This window comes from Pagrus major, chromosome 20 (assembly GCF_040436345.1).
Source record: "Pagrus major chromosome 20, Pma_NU_1.0".
Taxonomy (NCBI): Eukaryota; Metazoa; Chordata; class Actinopteri; order Spariformes; family Sparidae; genus Pagrus; species Pagrus major.
In genome coordinates, this window is record NC_133234.1 from 27446444 (window position 1) to 27468943 (window position 22500).

At 44.5% G+C, this 22500-nt stretch overlaps 4 protein-coding genes across 6 annotated transcripts in view; 2 read left to right on the forward strand and 2 right to left on the reverse strand.

The window, feature by feature from the left end:
• The window catches only part of LOC141015334 (microfibril-associated glycoprotein 4-like), a 10877-nt gene extending 10547 nt beyond the window's left edge, over positions 1-330 (forward strand). For both annotated transcript variants that reach the window (XM_073489350.1, XM_073489349.1), the window contains one exon: positions 1-330. This exon is cut by the window's left edge and continues 218 nt beyond it. In XM_073489350.1, the coding sequence (XP_073345451.1) occupies positions 1-36 (36 nt within the window). In that variant the 3' untranslated portion in view covers positions 37-330.
• Positions 331-1782: 1452 nt separating this feature from the next.
• LOC141015685 (monocarboxylate transporter 9-like) lies at positions 1783-13599 on the forward strand. Of its 2 annotated transcripts, XM_073489834.1 has the most exons (9): positions 1783-1874; positions 5864-6147; positions 6242-6385; positions 9154-9249; positions 10080-10440; positions 11032-11111; positions 11203-11425; positions 11982-12154; positions 12545-13599. In XM_073489834.1, exons 2-9 carry the CDS (start codon positions 5925-5927, stop codon positions 12745-12747), a joined length of 1503 nt encoding a protein of 500 aa, XP_073345935.1. In that variant the 5' UTR covers positions 1783-1874; positions 5864-5924; the 3' UTR covers positions 12748-13599. The 2 variants fall into 2 exon arrangements, with proteins under 2 accessions (XP_073345935.1, XP_073345934.1); XM_073489833.1 differs by lacking the exon at positions 11032-11111 and having other exon boundaries at positions 12545-12631.
• Positions 13600-14475: 876 nt separating this feature from the next.
• Positions 14476-17714, reverse strand: LOC141015686 (leukocyte cell-derived chemotaxin-2-like). The gene is made up of 4 exons (XM_073489836.1): positions 17581-17714; positions 17123-17234; positions 15782-15933; positions 14476-14732 (listed from the first exon to the last, which is right to left on the reverse strand). Exons 1-4 carry the CDS (start codon positions 17606-17608, stop codon positions 14566-14568), a joined length of 459 nt encoding a protein of 152 aa, XP_073345937.1. The 5' UTR covers positions 17609-17714; the 3' UTR covers positions 14476-14565.
• Positions 17715-18343: 629 nt separating this feature from the next.
• Positions 18344-22500, reverse strand: part of bbs1 (Bardet-Biedl syndrome 1) — a 6752-nt gene continuing 2595 nt past the window's right edge. Inside the window, exons 2-7 of the mRNA XM_073489832.1 lie at positions 22334-22500; positions 21588-21770; positions 21253-21384; positions 20374-20480; positions 20093-20213; positions 18344-19819 (exon numbers count right to left, since the gene is read on the reverse strand). The exon at positions 22334-22500 is cut by the window's right edge and continues 260 nt beyond it. Coding sequence (XP_073345933.1) covers positions 18989-19819; positions 20093-20213; positions 20374-20480; positions 21253-21384; positions 21588-21770; positions 22334-22500 — 1541 coding nt within the window. The 3' untranslated portion in view covers positions 18344-18988. The remainder of the gene's footprint in view (positions 19820-20092; positions 20214-20373; positions 20481-21252; positions 21385-21587; positions 21771-22333) is intronic.

Sequence of the window (22500 nt, forward strand, 5' to 3'; positions counted from 1 at the left end):
AAGAGCATCAGCATGAAGATCCGTCCTGTGAAGTAGATCTCCAGGAACATCGTACAGCAGAATATCAGCAGTTGATCTCTAGTGATTTCTTTCTCTTTCTATCATTAAGCATGTAATCTCTTAATGGGCCGTATTTTCCTGAAACTGGTTCCCAGCACAGTCCACCAGCACACCAGCTCATGTCTGTGAACACATTTAATGGATAAAGATAAATGTGTGGTCTCACGGTGTGTTCATCTCTGCACTATCTTGATATTTGGTGGAGGTTTAAACCTTAATGTGGATCATAACCTGCTGTATGATGACAATAAATAAGAAGCTGAGCAGAAAGCTGATGGTCTGATGTCTTCATGTGCTCACAAATGTGTTATTTGTGTCTCCGTGACGCCTCCCAGCTCTGTAAGGAACCGCTCCACTACACAGACAGTTTTCAGACTGGGGTTGTAACGCTGAGAGTTTCACAGTGTGATACCATCTCAGAAACATCCCAGTTTCACCATGTTACACTGTTGTTATCATTATTATTATTATTATTATTATTATTATTATTATCAGTTAACAGAATGAAAACGAGAGTTTCTTGGTTGAACAAATGTTTCATGATAATTTCATAAAATGTCCTGACAGACATGAAACTTGATATAAACTTAATGAATGTGATTCTTTCTAATAACAAAAATGTGGTAGAATTTAATCTCAAATATAAGCAAATATACAGGGTATGATAATTGTCAGCTGTCATACTAGTAAACCTTGAAAACGCTACATCGTCTCATCAGCACCAGAACCAGCACCAACATGGAGCCAGCTGGGCTCAGAAAAGCTCGTAAACAAGATGAACATCACAATAAATCTGCTCATGTTGACAACTGCAGTTGTGGTTCTGGTTCAGTTCTGTGAGCTGCTGATATACAGGAGCAGCTCTACAGTGTTTCAGTCAGGAGACGACGTCACTGACGACACCGTGGGTCCGGGTCAATCAGCGGCTGCTTGTTGAACAGCTCCGTTCCCACCGTCTCCATTAATAAGTCGGATATTTACTGCTTCAGTTTGTTGCCGGGCTCGCTGCCCTTTTGGCACGTTGATAAAACGGAGGTTGGATAATTGGGACCTGTTGTACCTCTAGTACTGCAGTACTTTTACTACATGAAGCTGACAGTACTGCAGTACTTTTACTACACGAAGCTGACAGTACTGCAGTACTTTTACTACACGAAGCTGACAGTACTGCAGTACTTTTACTACATGAAGCTGACAGTACTGCAGTACTTTTACTGCATGAAGCTGACAGTACTGCAGTACTTTTACTGCATGAAGCTGACAGTACTGCAGTAGTTTTACTACACGAAGCTGACAGTACTGCAGTACTTTTACTACACGACGCTGACAGTACTGCAGTACTTTTACTACATGAAGCTGACAGTACTGCAGTACTTTTTTACATTAGGACTTTGAAAGACTAACTTTAACGTGTACTTGTACACTGTTGTAGTACTGGTTCTCAGGTGAGCCTTGTCTTCAGACAGAATGTTCTCCCACCGCCCGCGAACAGAGCGAACGGAGCGAACAGAGCGAACGGAGCGAACAGAGCGGTCGAGGCGAAGCGGCGCTGCGCTCCCTCTGGCTCTGGCTCGGGGGTCGGGGGGGTCTCGCGCCGCCGTGAGACCAGCAGGAACAGCTTCAAACCGGTTTCTGTGCCACAAAGGCAGCTTCCTGTAGGGGGTCGGTCGGTCAGTCAGTCAGTCAGTCAGTCGGTCAGTCAGGCACAGAGCAGCAGGACGGCGGAGCTGGACGCGGTTCTGCTCTGAGTTCACCGATGAGGACCGTGTGAGCGGCGGTGGGGCCGCGGGAGGAGGCAGCGCACCGACAGCCAGGTGAGCGTGTGTCTGTCTGTGTTGTGTTTGTCTGGTGAGACGGGGCCACACACACGTGGCTGTTCAGAGGTTAGACACCGAAATTTACACGCGAAGACAGACGCGAAAACACGTCGGAGCGTCTGAAGATGTCTGGAGAAATCTGAGTCCTGATGACAGATGTGACATTAAACCCTCACAGCTACAGAGACCAACTGTCAGAACACAGAGGTGAAGCTACAGCGGCTCTTTATTTAAACAGAAACTAGATTATATATATTATATATAATAATATATAATTTAAGTGATGATGACGTGCACTTTGTTATTGTGACCTCTGACCCCAACTGTTGCTTCTCAATCTCTGTCTCAGCATTTATTGATCACACTGTTTTTTCTTATCATGATCAGATTATTGGTGTTCACAGCTGTTTGAACTGTGTCTCCATGGTAACCAGAAATGTTTTGTTTGGTGCAGACCAACAAATGTCACATCATCAGGTTTTTAACCAATCGGCCAAAAAACTAACCAGCAAACTAACCAACAAACCAGCAAACTAACCAACAAACCAGCAAACTAACCAACAAACTAACCAACAAACTAACCAACAGACCAGCAAACTAACCAGCAAACTAACCAACAAACCAGCAAACTAACCAACAAACTAACCAACAGACCAGCAAACTAACCAACAAACCAGCAAACTATCCAACAAACCAGCAAACTAACCAACAAACCAACAAACTAACCAACAGACCAGCAAACTAACCAGCAAACTAACCAACAAACCAGCAAACTAACCAACAAACTAACCAACAGACCAGCAAACTAACCAACAAACCAGCAAACTATCCAACAAACTAACCAACAAACCAGCAAACTAACCAACAAACCAACAAACTAACCAACAGACCAGCAAACTAACCAGCAAACTAACCAACAGACCAGCAAACTAACCAACAAACTAACCAACAAACTAACCAACAAACCAGCAAACTAACCAACAAACTAACCAACAGACCAGCAAACTAACCAACAAACTAACCAACAGACCAGCAAACTAACCAACAAACTAACCAACAGACCAGCAAACTAACCAGCAAACTAACCAACAAACTAACCAACAGACCAGCAAACTAACCAACAAACTAACTAAGAGACCAGCAAACTAACCAACAAACTAACCAACAGACTAGCAAACTAACCAACAAACCAACAAACTAACCAACAAACTAACCAGCAAACTAACCAACAAACTAACCAACAAACTAACCAACAAACCAGCAAACTAACCAACAAACCAACCAACAAACCAGCAAACTAACCAACAAACCAGCAAACTAACCAACAAACTAACCAACAAACCAGCAAACTAACCAACAAACCAGCAAACTAACCAACAAACTAACCAACAAACCAGCAAACTAACCAACAAACTAACCAACAGACCAGCAAACTAACCAGCAAACTAACCAACAAACCAGCAAACTAACCAACAAACTAACCAACAGACCAGCAAACTAACCAACAAACCAGCAAACTATCCAACAAACTAACCAACAAACCAGCAAACTAACCAACAAACCAACAAACTAACCAACAGACCAGCAAACTAACCAGCAAACTAACCAACAGACCAGCAAACTAACCAACAAACTAACCAACAAACTAACCAACAAACTAACCAACAAACCAGCAAACTAACCAACAAACTAACCAACAGACCAGCAAACTAACCAACAAACTAACCAACAGACCAGCAAACTAACCAACAAACTAACCAACAGACCAGCAAACTAACCAGCAAACTAACCAACAAACTAACCAACAGACCAGCAAACTAACCAACAAACTAACTAAGAGACCAGCAAACTAACCAACAAACTAACCAACAGACCAGCAAACTAACCAACAAACCAACAAACTAACCAACAAACTAACCAGCAAACTAACCAACAAACTAACCAACAAACTAACCAACAAACCAACAAACTAACCAACTAACCAACAAACCAACAAACTAACCAACAAACTAACCAACAAACCAGCAAACTAACCAACAAACCAGCAAACTAACCAACACACTAACCAACAAACCAGCAAACTAACCAACAGACCAGCAAACTAACCAACACACTAACCAACAAACCAGCAAACTAACCAGCAAACTAACCAACAAACCAGCAAACTAACCAACAAACTAACCAACAGACCAGCAAACTAACCAGCAAACTAACCAACAAACTAACCAACAGACCAGCAAACTAACCAACAAACTAACTAAGAGACCAGCAAACTAACCAACAAACTAACCAACAGACTAGCAAACTAACCAACAAACCAACAAACTAACCAACAAACTAACCAGCAAACTAACCAACAAACTAACCAACAAACCAGCAAACTAACCAACAGACCAGCAAACTAACCAACACACTAACCAACAAACCAGCAAACTAACCAGCAAACTAACCAACAAACCAGCAAACTAACCAACAAACTAACCAACAGACCAGCAAACTAACCAGCAAACTAACCAACAAACTAACCAACAGACCAGCAAACTAACCAACAAACTAACTAAGAGACCAGCAAACTAACCAACAAACTAACCAACAGACTAGCAAACTAACCAACAAACCAACAAACTAACCAACAAACTAACCAGCAAACTAACCAACAAACTAACCAACAAACTAACCAACAAACCAGCAAACTAACCAACAAACCAACCAACAAACCAGCAAACTAACCAACAAACCAGCAAACTAACCAACAAACTAACCAACAAACCAGCAAACTAACCAACAAACCAGCAAACTAACCAACAAACTAACCAACAAACCAGCAAACTAACCAACAAACCAGCAAACTAACCAACAAACTAACCAACAAACTAACCAACAGACCAGCAAACTAACCAGCAAACTAACCAACAAACCAGCAAACTAACCAACAAACTAACCAACAGACCAGCAAACTAACCAACAAACCAGCAAACTATCCAACAAACTAACCAACAAACCAGCAAACTAACCAACAAACCAACAAACTAACCAACAGACCAGCAAACTAACCAGCAAACTAACCAACAGACCAGCAAACTAACCAACAAACTAACCAACAAACTAACCAACAAACTAACCAACAAACCAGCAAACTAACCAACAAACTAACCAACAGACCAGCAAACTAACCAACAAACTAACCAACAGACCAGCAAACTAACCAACAAACTAACCAACAGACCAGCAAACTAACCAGCAAACTAACCAACAAACTAACCAACAGACCAGCAAACTAACCAACAAACTAACTAAGAGACCAGCAAACTAACCAACAAACTAACCAACAGACCAGCAAACTAACCAACAAACCAACAAACTAACCAACAAACTAACCAGCAAACTAACCAACAAACTAACCAACAAACTAACCAACAAACCAACAAACTAACCAACTAACCAACAAACCAACAAACTAACCAACAAACTAACCAACAAACCAGCAAACTAACCAACAAACCAGCAAACTAACCAACACACTAACCAACAAACCAGCAAACTAACCAACAGACCAGCAAACTAACCAACACACTAACCAACAAACCAGCAAACTAACCAGCAAACTAACCAACAAACCAGCAAACTAACCAACAGACCAGCAAACTAACCAACACACTAACCAACAAACCAGCAAACTAACCAGCAAACTAACCAACAAACTAACTGACCAAGGAGCCCAGTTAATCCCAGTTAGTTAAGATGTAAAGCTGTGCCCACACTTTCATGTGCTGTGAACAAAACACTCAGAAGCAGAACCTCGAGGCAGAACCTTACAGGTTCTTAATGTTTGGCTGACAGGAAGCTCCAGGTTGAGGTTCCTGATCAGAACCCACATTTAGTCTGTGAGACGTGTCTCTGACGCAGGAGAACTTTGGAAACGTCTCGTGTAGTATCAGAGAAGTGTCGGAGCTGTGTGCTATAACTCGTCTCCTGCCTCCTTACAGCACAGCAGTCGGCTCGTGTCCTCGTCCTGCCGTGTCCCTGCAGGTCGTCCCTCATCGCACCATGTGTCCCCCGGCCTCGGGGCCTCCGGCTGCCAAGTCCGCAGCCCCGGACGGCGGGTGGGGCTGGGTGGTGGTGCTGTGCAGCTTCATGGCTCTGCTGGTGGGGTACGGCTCTCCTCAGTCGCTGGGCATCCTCTACCCCGAGTGGCTGCTCACCTTCAGGGAGGGGAAGGCCATGACGGCCTGGGTGGGCTCCCTGGTGGCCGGAGGAGGATTCCTAGTGGGTGAGGAGCCGTCTGCTCAACTCTTTCTCTCTTGTGTTTCTGTTTCTTCTCATCCCTTGTTTTTCCCTCTCTCTCACCTTCTCCTCCCCTCCAGGTCCCGTCTGCAGTGTTTGTGTGGTGAATTTCGGGGCTCGGCCCGTCGCCGTCTTCAGCGGTGTGATGGTGGCGGGGGGGTTCATGCTCAGCGCCTTCGCTCCCAACGTCTCCTTCCTCATCTTCTCCTACGGCATTGTGGTCGGTAAGAAGTAGCCGTTGTAAAAGTTAACTAGTGCTTCGTGATATCTGTTGTCCACAACTACCTGTTGTCCCTCTGCCATCACTGCTTCAAGTCCCTCATGAATGAACGCTGCAGCACACAGTGATGCTTTAGACAAACAGGATGTCTGATTGTCAGAGTCACAGAAATGACTCCATGAAGATGAGCTGACAGCGTCTGAGCCTGTCTTCAGTCACATGCTGGGAGGTGACGCCTGCACTCTGTTAGTTCAGCTGTGTGTCATAAAGAGGCTGATGGAGCAGCTGTGGTGAGTTCATCAGACAGCAGCTGCTGCCTCTGCTACAGTGTCCCGACAGGGTCAGTCTGGAAACTTTGATATAATCAACAAATCTCCCGTTCAGACTCAAACCAACAACATGTTCTTCCGTCTCAATACTGTCTGACTTCCTGTGGCGTTCAAGTGCACCAAAAAGCACCTCATAAACTCGAATGGCCCCGATGTTGGTCAAAAATATTTTTGATTTCTTTTCTTATTTTCCTTTGTTGAAATTCACAGGGCTTCATCAGAGGCTGAACTCATAACAATGTCCCATTCATTTCTCCAAAGTCAGATTTGAACCAAAATCATTTAATTCTTAATGTAAACTTGAATATTTTCAATCATTCACCAGGTTCCTTGTAAAATGTAGCATTAGTTTCCCCAGAATCTCTATAAATACTTGAGCAAAATTAGTATTTTAACTGAAATTTACAGAATTTTACTGATATCAGAACGATTTGGGAAATCCATGCCGATACATCGCCTGATTTTCACATTTGTAGTTTTCAGGGAAAAAGACCAGCAGCTGACATCACATCTGGCTTTTGGAAACGGTTTCTTCTGCACGTTTTAATTATCAAATGATTGTTTGATCAGTTTTAGTTCGTTGCACTTCTTAAACTCTGAAATCTCCGTCGCTTCGTACGGTGAAGGATATGTGCGCCAACAGGGAGGTTGAGTTGCATTCAAATGCACCTCATAAACTCAGATATATTTTCTCTAATGGTAAACTTTAAAACTTTGTCTTCTTGTCCTCAGTTGTCATACATGGGCTCACATCTGGGATAACTCTCCTGTTCTTTCAATACAGAACTTTAAAGGTCCCCTATTATGAAAAACTCACTTTTTCTGGGATTTGGGTTATTTTGGGTCTATGGTGCTGCCACACGCATAAAAACTTTGAAAAAAGACCATCTGCTTTTTTGAGCGAGATACAGATTTCTGACGGTGTCTTGCCTGCAGTTTCCAGATGAGTGAGTCAAATTCGGCTTCAGTCACCGACGTCATTGACCGATCATTTGAATATTCCCACCCACAGTGTCTCCACCCACCAGGTGCAGCAGTACCGTCTCGGATCCGCCATTACGCTATCGAAAGCACCATGTCGAAGCGCAACGAGAAGTGTTCTGTTGGTTGTAAAAATCAACATAAGTGCCGATATCCTGTCCCAGCTACAGAAGAACAGAAGAGACAGTGGTTGCGTTTCATTTTAACGACAACGTGCCGGCTACGGTTCCTGTAAGTCTGTTTGCGTGCTAACCACTTCACATCGGACTGCTTCAGTAACGAGGGTCAGTACAGAGCTGCCTCGACACCGACTCTCGTAAAAGGATCAGTCCAAACCACACGGGACCCAGCAACTGCACCCGAGCCACAGGTGAGTGTCGCCAGTGTTGATAGTATTTAGTTGCCTACGAGTATGGTGACGTCAGCTTGAAATTGGCTAACTAGTTAGCTCTGGTTCGGTCCGCTATGCAACGGCGTTTGAAGTGAGTTTAATGTTAATAACATTACGAGGGAGCTTGGCTGTCACAGTAAAAAGTCTGGAAACGTGCAGACTGGAGACAGAGACTGTGCGAACAGTGTCCAAGAGTTTGGAGACTGCGTTGGAGACAAACGCAGCTTTCGCTAGCTGTTTTTAGACGTTACCTGTTGCAGGTCAGTGGGGGATGGGAGCCGGGTGGTTGTGTTGGGGAGTCCTGCTGCAGCCGCAGAGTCTGTGTTTTCTGAGCCTCCTTCTGGGTCCGACTCTGGGTCAAACTGGTGCGGTTGAACGACAGCATCTCGGCGAGTCACAGCGGTACATCCACTGTAAACATTAGCGCATGCTACCGCTAGCGTGAGCGATATCCTCTCCCTGAGAGGGGCGTGTCGCAGGACGGAGCTCATTAGCATTAACGGTGCAGGCACAGAAACAGCTGCTCTCAGCAGAGCCACTTTCAGACAGCTGAAGTCCAGGACCAGGATGGGTTTGGGGCAATACACAGTGTATACACAGTGTTGTTGGACCCCTGACAGCTGTGTGAAATTGATGAAAAACAGTATAATATGGGACCTTTAATAATTCGATGCTAAAATAATATCGTTTTCATTTATACACCGGCAGAGTTAAAAAAAAATCTATTTAAGAAATCAAATCAAATTGTTATCAGCAAACTCAATCACATTCTTACACACCAGGTCCTCAAGTCCACCAAGTTGTTGTACTCCAGCATTCTTTACATTTTTACTCCGTAAAGAGGTGAGATGTGAAAGATGTGACGGTAACCAGCCAATTAAATGTTATTTTGTTATCGACAGTTGAGTTGTTTTACCCCTCAGATAAAAATCAGGTGCGGACCTTTAAGTATTACCTTTGAGCGCCCCTGCTCTGGTTCACCTGGACCGACAGGTGTCCCAGCCTCATTATATATCCTGGCTGTGAGGCTTCATTAACAGGGTTTAATTATGTCCCGTGTTTGTGTCTCAGGTGTCGGTAACGGTCTGCTGTACGCTGCCATCGTTGTCATCATCTGTGTGTACTTTGACAAGAAGAGAGGCCTGGCCCTGGGGATAATACAAACAGGTACGACTGTCACACTTCCTGTCTGCAGGTAGCACAAACAAACAAGTCATATTACCTTATTTCAGATTTAAAGCTTGGATGTCTGATTCTATGATGTATTTATTTACAGGGCAGTGCGAACATCAAAATCATTATTGTTTAAAAATGTCCTCCAGTTTGCAGCAGCGTCCTACATGTGTGTTTGTAACTGTCATGTGACATGAAGCAGAGATTCTGACTCGTCAGGTTTGAGAAGAGTCTCCGCTGTTTCATTTAATTCAGTTTCATCAATGTATATGTGCGATCTGTGAAAAACAGCATCGTACAGTGTTTTGGGAACAATTATATCCTGATCATCATCTCCTCCTGATGATATAAAGTCAGGCTCAGTCATCATCTCCTCCTGATGATATAAAGTCAGGCTCAGCCATCATCTCCTCCTGATGATATAAAGTCAGGCTCAGCCATCATCTCCTCCTGATGATATAAAGTCAGGTGAAGTCTCGTAGTCCACAGAACATTTCTGGAGCTTCACAGTAAAACAGAGTTGCAGCGTTCTGCTGAACAGCTGAAGCAGCTGGAGATGATTTAAACATCAGATGTCTCCATGCAGCTCGTCTGCTGTGATCACAGAGATCAACCTGATCTGAGGAGACCACATTTACACACTTTATTAAGATGAAGTCTTCACTGGAGCTGCTGAGATAAAAAGCACTGGTTGAGGGTATATATAATGTCTTGTGCCGGACGAGCTTTACGTCTTTACGCTGATGACGTCTTACTGTACGTACAGAAGTCTCATTGCAGTGAAACATGATCGACTGACGAGTTCACCTCTCTGCTGTCCTCAGGAACGAGTGTGGGTGGCGTCCTGTATGGCGAGCTGCAGCGCGAGCTCATCGAGCTGTTCGGTGTGGACGGCTGCCTGCTTGTCGTCGGAGCGTTGGCGCTCAACGTGGTGGCATTCGCCGGCCTCATGCGACCTCTGACCCCATCCAGATACTACCTCACACAGCGCGATGCCATCTTAGAGCGGGCTGCAGAGGAGCAGCAGCTTGAGAAGGAGAAAGAGGAGCCGTCCAATCAAAAGCCTTCAGCCAATGGTTTTGTTATCGCCGTGGAAACCGAGGAGCTGCCGGTCAGGAGGTGGAGCTTATTCAGCTGTTCAGCCTCCATCAAGATGATCAAGATCAAGACAAGACATTATTCCCAGTGAGTGTAACGCACACACACACACACACACACACACACACACACTTGTCATTTTGGCAGCTTAAGTGTGTAATTTGTAAGAATCGGTCAGAATTTGAAGGTCGCTCCAAAACTGTAGGGGGCAGCAATACCGCTAACTGCTGCTCACTGTATTCTTTGGCTGTAGCAACTAGCTGCTGTTACCTCAGTTAGCCTTGGAGCTAAGTGGCTCTATTAGCTGACGCAACATTTAGTAACATTTAGTGAGTTTATTTTGTTGACTTATTAGACTCAGTAGTGAACTGGCTGCTTTTACATCTCCAGCTGAAACTACAGGCTGTCAGACGATCACCTCTGAGCTACAGAGGGCTGTTAGGAGGCTAGCTGGTTAGCATGCTAACTCTGTTCATGATGTCGGTTCAGTTCTAATGTTTTAAGATTCTGATCACATCTTACAGTCCGAGTTCTGCTGCTGAACTTTCTTATTTGCCCCAAAATGATAAAAGAAAACTTTTTTAAAAATTTTATCGACAAAAAAAGTCAACATATTTGTAATGACGAGAACACAAAGATGAAGAGAAGAAAACTGGATTCAGGCTTTTGTCTCCTCAGGTGTTTGTCCTCCATGTTGTCCCTCCTTCAGGACAGAGTCCTCATGGCGCTGTGCGTCTCCCTCTTACTCTACTGTCTCGGTCAGTCTCTTCTTCTGTTGTTAGAAGACACACATCTCTGAGTCGTCCGCCAGCTGAACCTCCTCACCTGTATCTCCTCGTCCTCCTGCAGGTCAGTTCCCCCCTCAGCTCTTCCTGGAGGACCTGGCTCGGAGCTCCGGGCTGACAGAGGGCGTCTCCTCCATGTCCCTGGTCTCCCTCAACTCCATCGGGGGCACCGTGGGGAAACTGGCGTTGGGTGTCATAGCCGACATGCCGCGGGTCAACAGCGTCCTCCTGTACGCACTGACGGTGGGAGTGAGCGGGCTGGGAGTGCTGCTCATCCCCCTCAGCAGGTGAGACACAGAGGACAGGTAACAGAGGACAGACACAGGTAACAGAGGGACAAGCACAGAGGACAGGTAACAGAGGACAGACACAGGTAACAGAGGACACAGAGGACAGGTGACAGAGGGACAGACACAGAGGACAGGTGACAGAGGACAGACACAGTGACAGAGGGACAGACACAGAGGACAGGTGACAGAGGACAGACACAGGTAACAGAGGGACAAGCACAGAGGACAGGTAACAGAGGACACAGAGGACAGGTGACAGAGGACATAGAGGACAGGTAACAGAGGGACAGACACAGAGGACAGGTGACAGAGGGACAGGTGACAGAGGGACAGACACAGTGACAGAGGGACAGGTGACAGAGGGACAGACACAGAGGACAGGTGACAGAGGGACAGACACAGAGGACAGGTGACAGAGGGACAGACACAGTGACAGAGGGACAGACACAGAGGACAGGTGACAGAGGGACAGACACAGTGACAGAGGGACAGACACAGTGACAGAGGGACAGACACAGAGGATTACAGTCATCAGCGTCTCTCTGTGTTTCAGGTCGTACCTGGACCTCCAGGTGCTGTCGGTGGTCCTGGGCTTCATGGGCGGGAACTGGACCCTGACGCCGTACATCACCAGTCAGGTGGTCGGCACGGAGAAACTGGCCGAGGCTCACGGGATGCTCATGTTGTTCGGAGGCGTCGGCCTCATGCTGGGTCCTCCTGTCGTGGGTAAGACTGCAGACTGGGGGTTGTTCACTTCACACCAGATACTGTGGATATTTTATTTTTGTGACGATATGATATTATTTGTCTCGTACACCTGCTGTCGCCATCCGTCCCAAGGGACCCATCAGTGTTGAGCTCTCAGTGTGTCAGTTCAGCTATATTAACCTGTGTCTGATGTGATGTCACTTCCTGCTCTGTATGAGACAAACCCGTCCATCACCGAGACAAACAGACTCCATGTTTCTACACAAAGACAGAAAGAAGTTCATGTAGAACATTTGCTGAATTTACAAGAAGCTCCAATGATTTGTTTGACTCTTAAAATCACTACATTTGTGAAGGGAGTCTGGTGATACTGTGGCTGATATATACTCGCTGTGTTTTTGTCTTCAGGTTGTTTCTATGACTTCACTCAGTCGTACGACATCGCCTTCTACCTCAGCGGCGGTTGCCTGATAGTCGGCTGCCTCATCCTCTTCCTCGCTGCCGTCCTGCCGCGAAGAAAAAAAACGTTGTCCTCGTCCTCCTCTAATGAGACCGAGCTCGTGAGCTGCACTGTTACCACGGCAACAGACGCGGCCTCACGGGTGTCCTGACAGAGTTGTACAAATCTGCATCCTGATCTTTATGTTTACACGGAGGTTTGATTTCCTAAACAAATGAGTCAAATCAGACGTTGTCTTTTTTTTTTTTTTTTTACTTGATTCTGAAAAGATGAAAAGTCGCAGGGGCAGCGAGTCGATCACAGAGATTGATCCGTCCTCTCAGTGGACACTCATTCTGATCTGTTCCTTGTTGCCTGGAAGACAAAACTCAGGGAGGCAGAAGCTTGACTTTAGTTTCGGGTGTTTTCTGAACTCAAGTCTTTTTAAAAACCTTTTATTTGGCGGTTTAAGCTTTGTGTCAAATATCAGAAATAAAAGTCTTCCTGTGAGAAAAGTGCCAAAGAGAAGCAGTGAGTGAAGCCGAGCCACACTCTTTATTCTCAGGTTTTTAACTTTGTAACCTTTCATTTGTTTCCCAGCGTCAGTGTGAGCTGACGGACAATCAGACGAACTCAGACCAGGAAGTATTCACACCAAAGATGAAAACATGGTGAGAGTCAGATGTTTTAGTTTTAAATGGACTTAATGAGTCCAGTTGTACCTGTAGTGATGAAACCTGGAGCTGATTATCAGGACGAACAGTTGATTTGGATTTTTATCCAGTTTGTCTTTAATTTGATTGTTTTTTGTGTCTTTGTAGTTTGAATTCATTTGACTGAGGAATGTTTCTTATCAGTTGTTTGTATGTTTGCTGTTCATGTTATTACTGTCGGAAGTGTTCTGCTTGATTTTTGTTCATTTCTTGAAGAAAAGGTCTGTTTATGTCAAAGAAAAGAAAAAGATGTGACATCCTGATGACTGAGTGCAAAACTGAGAGTTTATATAAAGAAAAGAAAAGTAAGACTGTTTGGTTCTCGGTGATAATTTCAATCAGCTGATCGGTTCTGTAGAGAACGAGCTGAGCGTGAAAAGAAACATGTTTCTGATGCTGTTTGTCAGTGAACTGTAGTTACATTAACACAAAGTGATGTTTGTTCCTGACAGAGCTGGTTAAAGTCCTCCAGGAGACGTTCAGATACTTGTGTAAAAGTAGAAGTACTGATTCAGCTTCTTTACTCCAGTATAAGTAATCAAGTACAGGCTCTGACATGTACTCAGAGTATCAGAGTAACAAGTCTCCCTCTGAAGGACATTTGTGGTCAAAGCTACTGAAGCTCACGTCATATTAATATAATTCAAAGACTATTAAAGTTAAAGGTAGAGTCAGTAGGATTTATCCCAGCTGTTCCTGAACGCACCACAAAGATAGTTGATAGTTGAGTCTCATTCCCAGGACGTCAAACAGCCACATGTTGGGTTGGTAAAGCGTCCGAGCAGCAACAAAGAGAGAAAATAAGAAACTCTCTGCAGATACGAGACACTAACACGCCTTTTCTCCCCATTCAGCCTCCCTCTCTGTCTGTTCACGTCTTTGTCTCGTCTCGCTGCGTCTGCCGTGCGTGATGTGCTCTGATAGGTCGACATCAGTCTGGTGATGTTGGGAAGGAGGCGTGCGATGACGCCAAATAACAATAATCCATAATTCACCTCAGATGCATCAAACTAAAGTAACGAGGCTGTTTGAAGCTGTGAGGAGGAGAAAGTTCAGATGTTTGTGTTCAGATGTAGAGAGGGAAAGTCTCAGAGACACTCAGGTACAGGACAGATACCTGAAACATGGACTGAAGGACAGTAACAGAGTATTTGTACTTCCTGATAATTAAAGAATCACAACAGATCTACTTTTAACATTTTATTGTTAACAGAAGTGCGTTTGGCTTGAAAAACATCTTTGATGTGGACACAGATGTTACAGAACTCGTGGGTCCATCAGAAGTACTGTGTGGGGTCGCCCTTGTTGCACATCTGGACGTGGACGTGTGAGGTGATTCCGGCGTAAACGCTCTGCATGGGCAGCATGGTGCCGATCCTGTGGCCCTTCTTCACAGATCCAGAGGTTTTATCAGGCCGAACGTAGAACAACTTAAAGCACAGACCTGCAGGAACAGATTACTTCAGTAAAAGTACAAATACCACACTGTGCAAATACTCGAGTACAAGTCCTGCACTCAAAATGTTATGTGAAGTAGTTAAAGTACTGTGAGGCCGTGACTGTTCGCTCTGATGGTTGTGACTCAGTCGTTCATCACTGAGTTGTTGAGGTGAAGCTCATGTTGAACTATTTGCCAAAATCAAAAATATATAAATAAATGACTCAATGAATGAATTACTATGACATTTAATGCACCAAAGATAATATTGATAATAAATGTTGGCATTTATTCGTCTTCAAAAATGTGTAATTTTCTTGTAATTTGCTCCTTTATGTATATAACTTTATATTAATTCTCCTATTTATTTACTTGTGTTTGTTTGTGTCACACTTTGATAAATAAATAAAAAGGGGAAAATACAAAAGGGATAATAACAGACTGCAGAAGTGAAAACATAAAAGTAGATACATTTATATAAAATGGAGTTTTTTCAGTTTTAAAGGTTTTTGTTTACGTGTTTGTTTACGACCACTTTAAATAAATAATAAAGACAAAAAGTGGATACATTCAAAAATTAATACATTAATGTCTCAAATGGAGAACCAAATAAAAAGTAGAATTATTAAGTGAAATAAACACAAAAACAAATTAAAAACAATCTCACATTTTATAAATAATTTTACGTCTTCATTGAGTTTGAATGTTTTTGGTGCATTTAATGTCATATTCATTTATTTCATTTATTTTTGATTTTGGCAGTTTTTCCCTCCGAACAGACCGACTGTAACGATTCTTTTATTCTGGATTATATATTAATATATTAACAATTCTGCAGATTATCGTCTCCATGAATCTACCGATTGTTTGGTGACGGTAGAGGAAAGAGTTTGTTTCACGGGTTAATGGTTCAGCTGTTAGTTACATTTGTAACACAACCTCAGATTTTATAAACTCTTCGTGTGTAAAAAGTAACTAAAGCTGTCAGGTAACTGTAGTGGAGTAAAAAGTACAGATGTTTCCCTGTGAGATGTGGAGTAGAAGAAGTCTCTGACCCTCTCCTCTCAGGTTGATGCCGTCGTTGATCGCCGCCTTCGTCGGGTCGGTGTACACGATGACGTTTCCGTGCAGCGTGACGTCAAACGGAGCGTAGACGGTCGATCCGTCGCTGCACACGATGTCCAGACCTTTGTGGACCCTGTCCCCCCTGAAACACATCCAGCTGTTAACAGCTGCTTCACTCCCAGACACACATACACATGGATTCAATATTGCTTTAAAAATGAGCAGCAGTAATCTGAAAAGTAACTAGTAACTTAAGTTAGCAGATAAATGTAGTAGAGTAAAAAGTACAATATTTGTCTCTAAAACGTAGTGGAGTGGAAGTAAAGTACAAGTACTTCAGAATTTTCCTTAAAAACAGTACTTGAGTAAATGTACTCATAGTTCCTTCAACCACTGGTGTATAGTAGTTGTAGATGTGTGACTGCAGCAGTGGTGTCGTAAAAGCACCCAAAAGTCATACTTGAGTAAAAGTAAAGATATCAGATATATATTACTTTGGTAAAAGTGGGTACTTGAGTCAAATAAATTAAATGTACTCAAGTATCAAAAGTAAAATTCAATGATAGTTGCAGTATTTACATTAGTTTTTCATTGTTTTTTAAATCTGATATAAATATATTCTGGTGCAACATGTAATCTGTAAAGTAACTAGTAACTAAACACATCAAATAAATGTAGTGGAGTCGACGTATGAAGTAGCAGAAAATGGAAATACTCAAGTAAAGTACAAGTACCTCAAAATTGTACTTACGTAAGTACAGTACTTGAGTAAATGTACTCACTGGTAGTTGCACTGTAGCCTACATTTCCCACAATGCACTCTAACAGCTGTTAGGGGTGGAAGGCCACAGGAGACAAAAAGATGTAAACGCTGCTCTCATCATCACACCTGATGTCGTCACGTCTGTCATTTTAATAATGTCCCCTGTTGGCTTCCGTAGTGAGCTGTCACTGTGTTGTGTTACTGTGTTGTGTCACTGTGTTGTGTCACTGTGTTGTGTGACTGTGTTGTGTGACTGTGTTGTGTTACTGTGTTGTGTGACTGTGTTGTGTCACTGTGTTGTGTTACTGTGTTGTGTGTCACTGTGTTGTGTTACTGTGTTGTGTTACTGTGTTGTGTCACTGTGTTGTGTCACTGTGTTGTGTGACTGTGTTGTGTTACTGTGTTGTGTGACTGTGTTGTGTGACTGTGTTGTGTTACTGTGTTGTGTGACTGTGTTGTGTTACTGTGTTGTGTGACTGTGTTGTGTCACTGTGTTGTGTGACTGTGTTGTGTCACTGTGTTGTGTGACTGTGTTGTGTCACTGTGTTGTGTCACTGTGTTGTGTTACCGTCTGGCCCCGTAGTGTCCTTGACCCCAGGAGTCTGACCCCCGTCTGCTGTTGTTAGGGTTTCCACTGCAGAGAGGACCGAACGTCACAGCATCACACACACACAACACAGCTGGACACACACACACACACACACACACAAACACACAAACACACACAGGCAGACAGACAGACAGACACACACACACAGACACACACACACACATTTTCATAAACTTCAGCTGCTCTTCAGTCGCCTCTGAGGACGATGTGAACATGAAAATCCAAATTGTGTAGAACTCTGATGCTGTGGTGAAACTACATTTTCATGTTGATAGTCGACATCATGATCAGCGACTGCAGTAAACCAGCTGTTAGATACAAAAAGCTGCAGCGGGACTGATCGAATCATTGAAGCTTCCGATTGGTCAGAAATAATCAGGATGAAATCAGCAACATCAGACGATTCAGTTTCTCACCGAGCACGACGACGACGACACGTCTCATCCTGAAGAGTCGAAGTTTGATCCAGATGAAGAGGTTCTTGTGTTTCAGTGAGGCTTCGCTCAGCTCTTATAGCAGCTGATGTTTCAACACAGTGGAAAGTCCACAGTGACTCAGACGGCAGCAGGAAGGTTTATTATTTCACAACAAGCTGGCTGACCTGCTGCAGGAGCAGCTCACGTGACGAGTCGTCTGTGTCGACTGACAGCAGCTGCAGTTCATCTTATCAAGTTTAATAATGAAGCTCAGTCAGACTTTGTTCACATCTGATTGTCTGTTTAACTGATCCAACCACTGAACCAGTAACACAACATCACCAGACTCCCTTAACAAATGTAGTGATTTTAAGAGTTGTTGAGGAGAAACTGAACAAACTTTGTGAAAGGGCTCTGACAAATTCTCAATCATTGGAGCTTCTTGTAAATTCAGTATTAAATGTGATAGATGAAGCCAACTATCATCCACAACATCACCAGACTCCCTTAACAGATCAACTAATTTTAGGAGTTGTTGAGTGGCGTAAAACTCTATAACGTAGTGAATCTCTGTCTCTGACAGATTCTGAATCATTGTCTCCTTCTTGTAAATTCAGCATTAAATGAAAACAGTAAGTTGTTTGTTTCCTTGTAAAAAGTGTCAGTTTGTGGCAGCATGGCTGCACCAGCCTGTGTCAACAATAAATATTTATTTAGCTCTTTCAAAGAAAACCTCTTTTTACTGAGAAATAACAGCTGTAAATAAAGTTCTGCCTTTATTTTTCACAAAAGATTAATTCTGTACAAACTTCGCTTCATACAAGACTATATTTAAAAAACAGACAATATCTAAACATCTTTGCACTGTTAATGTCTGTCTGAGTGTTTCTGATCCCAAACAGCCTGTTGATGAATCCGTAGTTTACTTCATATATTCTGCATCTCTACTGTTTTAACCTCAACAACAATCTGAGCACATCACACGTTCAGTGAAACTCTACGAGGTCGTTTCACCTCATGACTTCAGTTTCTGAGGAATGAAAGGATTTATGTAGAATCTGATACGTCAGCAGCTCCTTTAAATCTAAGATTTTATAAATGGAGTTCTGCTGAGCTCCAGGCAGGTTTTATAACAAATAAAGTATGAGCTGTCCAGCAGGTGGTGCTGTTTCACACCTGAAGTTCAGCTCTTATATTTTACTAACAAACCAACAGGAAACAGGACATCACACAGACGGACGCTGATTGGACAGATTCAACAGGAAGTGGTCTCAGTCTGGTTCCTGTGTTGAGAACGTGGTCTGACCTCGACGTGACGCCAGGTGAGCTTCACTGTCCTTAGTTCAGTCCTGTCAGGAATACAGCTTCAGTCCGTTTCAGATGAATGAAGTTGAGGCGTTGTGTGATGTCAGTTGAGCGTCAGTCCCTCGCTGATGGGCATGTTGATGTGGGCGGTCAGCAGCGGCGAGCTCCTCCCCTCGTGCAGGACGAACACCTTGATGATGTCAGAGATGCCCTTGTCGCTGGTGCACTCCACGAAGGTCTCGACGGGGTAGATGAGTCCGGGCACCAGCAGGGGGATCCTCATGTATGGGTTCCTCATCCGGTACAGGCTCTCGTCGTACAAGAAGCTGATGGCCAGGTTCATGACGGGCCGACACGCCGCCGTGTTCTGGACGTTCAGGGTCAGTTTGAAGGACGGACCCAGACCCTGCACCACGGCGTTCATCTTGAGCGGCTCGGTGAGGCTGGAGGACATCGGCGTCAGGCTGGACTCTAGCGCCTTGACGTAGGCTTTGGCCGCCGCCAAGCGCAGGCGGCTCAAGTCCATCTGGAAGGCGCGGTGCATGGCCAAGCCGTTCTCGCGCTCCCTCAGCGTCTGGTCCACGTACAGCTTTGTCTTCTTGGGCACGTTGAGCCGGACGCTCTGGGCCAGCGGCGGCCCGGGAGCACTGTCCCTGTCATCGAACGCTGCCGTCCTCTTCAGGATCTTCACCATCAGGCCTCCTCCCTTAGTGGTCATGATGAGGGTCCCGTCCTCGCGGCCGTATCGGCCAAAGCAGATGCTGGTGACCACGTCGGGCGTCTTGATGGTGCTCAGGAGGTTCTTGTCCCGGTACAGCTGGACCTCGCAGTTGGCCAGGCCCACCAGAACCGCCTGGAAGCCCCGAGTGGGGAGGTCCATGGCAGCCATGGTGGTGATGGGAGCGGCGAGGATGGCCTTCCACAGTTTCTTCCCCTGGAGACACAAAGAGACACAAAGATTCACAACATGAGACACAAAGAGACACATGGGCAGGTCACTGTAGAGACGGGTCGTTGGATTGAATGCTTCCTGAATCTGAACTCCGCTGAAGTAAACCGGGTCAGCTGCTGTCTGTTGGATCCGCCTCTTTATGAACTCTCTCTACATTCTTGTGTTAATTCATTCTTTTATTTTTGTGTCTTTCAGTATTTTGTGTCTCTCGAGTCGTTAGTGAGCCGACACAGTTTAAAGATCCGTGTGTGTTACCTTCTGTGTGAATCCCTGCAGGCTCTCGTCGGTGCAGCCGACCACCACGTTCTTCCCGACTCTCACCAGACCGACGGGGTGAGACGGCAGCTCGATGCAGTACTTCGGTTTGTCCGACTCCCTGAAGAGCAGCGGCACACACACCTGTCAGCTCCGAGTCCTCAAACAGTAACTCTCGTTTCATGTCTGAACTGTGCTATCATCACGTGTACGGGATCAGAAAAGGCTCAGAAAGCTGTCAGGACTAACAGGGTAACAGGTCTCCGTCAGGTGCGTCTCACCTGCGCAGGATGTAGATGTTGCCGTTGCGACACGCCACCGTGATGCGAAACTCCACGTCGAACTGACCTGTCACGTCCATCATGGTGGGAGCAGCAGGCAGCGACATCTTCACACACACACACACACACACACACACACACACACACACACACACACACACACACACACGTTATAGAGGCGTTCTGCCACATCTCATGGCTCTCCTCAGTTGTCATGGAGATGGTTTTGTTTGTCTTGTGATCTCAATCTCTGAGCCTGAGAGTCATGAAGAGTGTCTGAAAGCTCCAGAAACACCAAGTCAGTGAGGCCCTTTACGGGTTTTTAATGTTTTATTGATGTGTGTTAGTCACTGATGATTAATACTGAGCACGTATATTTGATCAGGACATTTTGTTAAAGTCACCCATTGAAGGAAAAACATGGATCTGAACAATAGTCCTGTTGTTGTTGTAATCAGGCTTCGGTCTGATTCTTGTATAGCATGGAGCCCAAAGAGGCGTGACGGAGCGCATCATAGCGATGCTGTAAGTCTAAACGTGTCTCAGCAGGCTGTTTGTAATCATGTGGATGCTGTTATAATGTGTTGTGGTTGAGATCCTGACCCACCAAACATCCTGGAAAGTGACAAAGAGAAGTTTTCTGCTCTAAATGACATCATCACATCATCACCATCAGTAAACAGAGGACCTGTCTGAGGCTTCAGGGGAAAGTTCACTGAAGTCTCGGTCAGGAGGGCTGATCATCATTACCTCTGGTTATTTTTTTCTATATAAGTTACCAGTTACCACATTACTGTTGTTTGGTCCTTTAACATTGCTTTGTGGGATGTTTGACTAAAGACAGGACCATCATGCATCAGGACCGTGTGATGTTTTTACCTTGGACAGGATGATGAAAGCTTCGGGGTCGAGGACGTAGACGTCGCTGCTCTCGGTACCGATCACCAGACAGCTGACGCCGTCCTCGTCTGCCGTGCTCTTCTTCAGAGTCCCGATGCAGGTGATGACCGTCTGAAACACAGCGAGGACCGACCAATCAGAGCGAGCGAGGGGCTGATGTCATGATAACTATGTGATAAAACCCTGAAAGTCTGATTATTTAAAATTCTTCTCTTTGAACTGAAATTTGATTTTTGTCAATCTTTATATCAAATGTTATGTTGTAACGTCACGTCATGACATCATAATGTTACTGATATTATAATGAGCTGTACCTGCCGTCTGATTGGCTGCTGCTTGTGCAGCTGGACGAACTCGTCCATGTCGTCGGTCTCCAGAGAGAGGAACCTGAGCGAGCGGACGGACAGCGGCACGTCAGCCTTCTTCCTGATGCTCTCCAACATCTCCTTCAGGGTCAGAGGGTCGATCTGACCCTCCCTCACCTGCTGCCACACGTCCTGACCAATCAGAGAGCAGCACACGTCACAGGTACACTCAGCTCCAGTTACACCACTCTGCCTCAGCACAGACCATATAAATGAGCAGAACATGGAAATACTCAAGTAAAGTACAGGTACCTCCACATTGTGGACTACTTAACTACAGTACTTGAGTAAATAGTCATACCTGAGTAAAAGTAAATTTATAAGTCCCCCATATGAATAGTACTCGAGTAAAAGTCTTAAAGTATCTGATATTAAATGTACTTAAGTATCATAAGTACAAGTAAAAGTAAATTATAAATATATTTACATTTGTTTTTATTGTTTTTTAATCCAATTGCTGATAGAAATTAATTACAAATGTACTTTTTTTGCTCTGATGCAGCATGTAATCTGTAAAGTAACTAGTAACTAAAGTTATCACATAAACGTAGTGGAGTAAAAAGTACAGTATTTGTCTCCAACATGCAGTGGAGTGTACTTCAAGTATACTTGAGTATTTCCATTTTCTGCTACGTTTAAGTACCTCGAACGTGCAAAGTACTTGAGTAAATGTACTCAGCTACATCCTGACTGACCTGCTCCAGCGTGTTGACCTCCAGGCTGGGCAGGGTGAACTTGAAGTATGGCCGCAGGTTCTTGTAGACGTAGATGCAGGGTCCGGACGCCACGGCGACGGCGGGGATGCGCGGCTCGTGCAGGTCCATGAAGAAGGCGACGAGGCCGGCGGGCAGGTCCAGCAGGG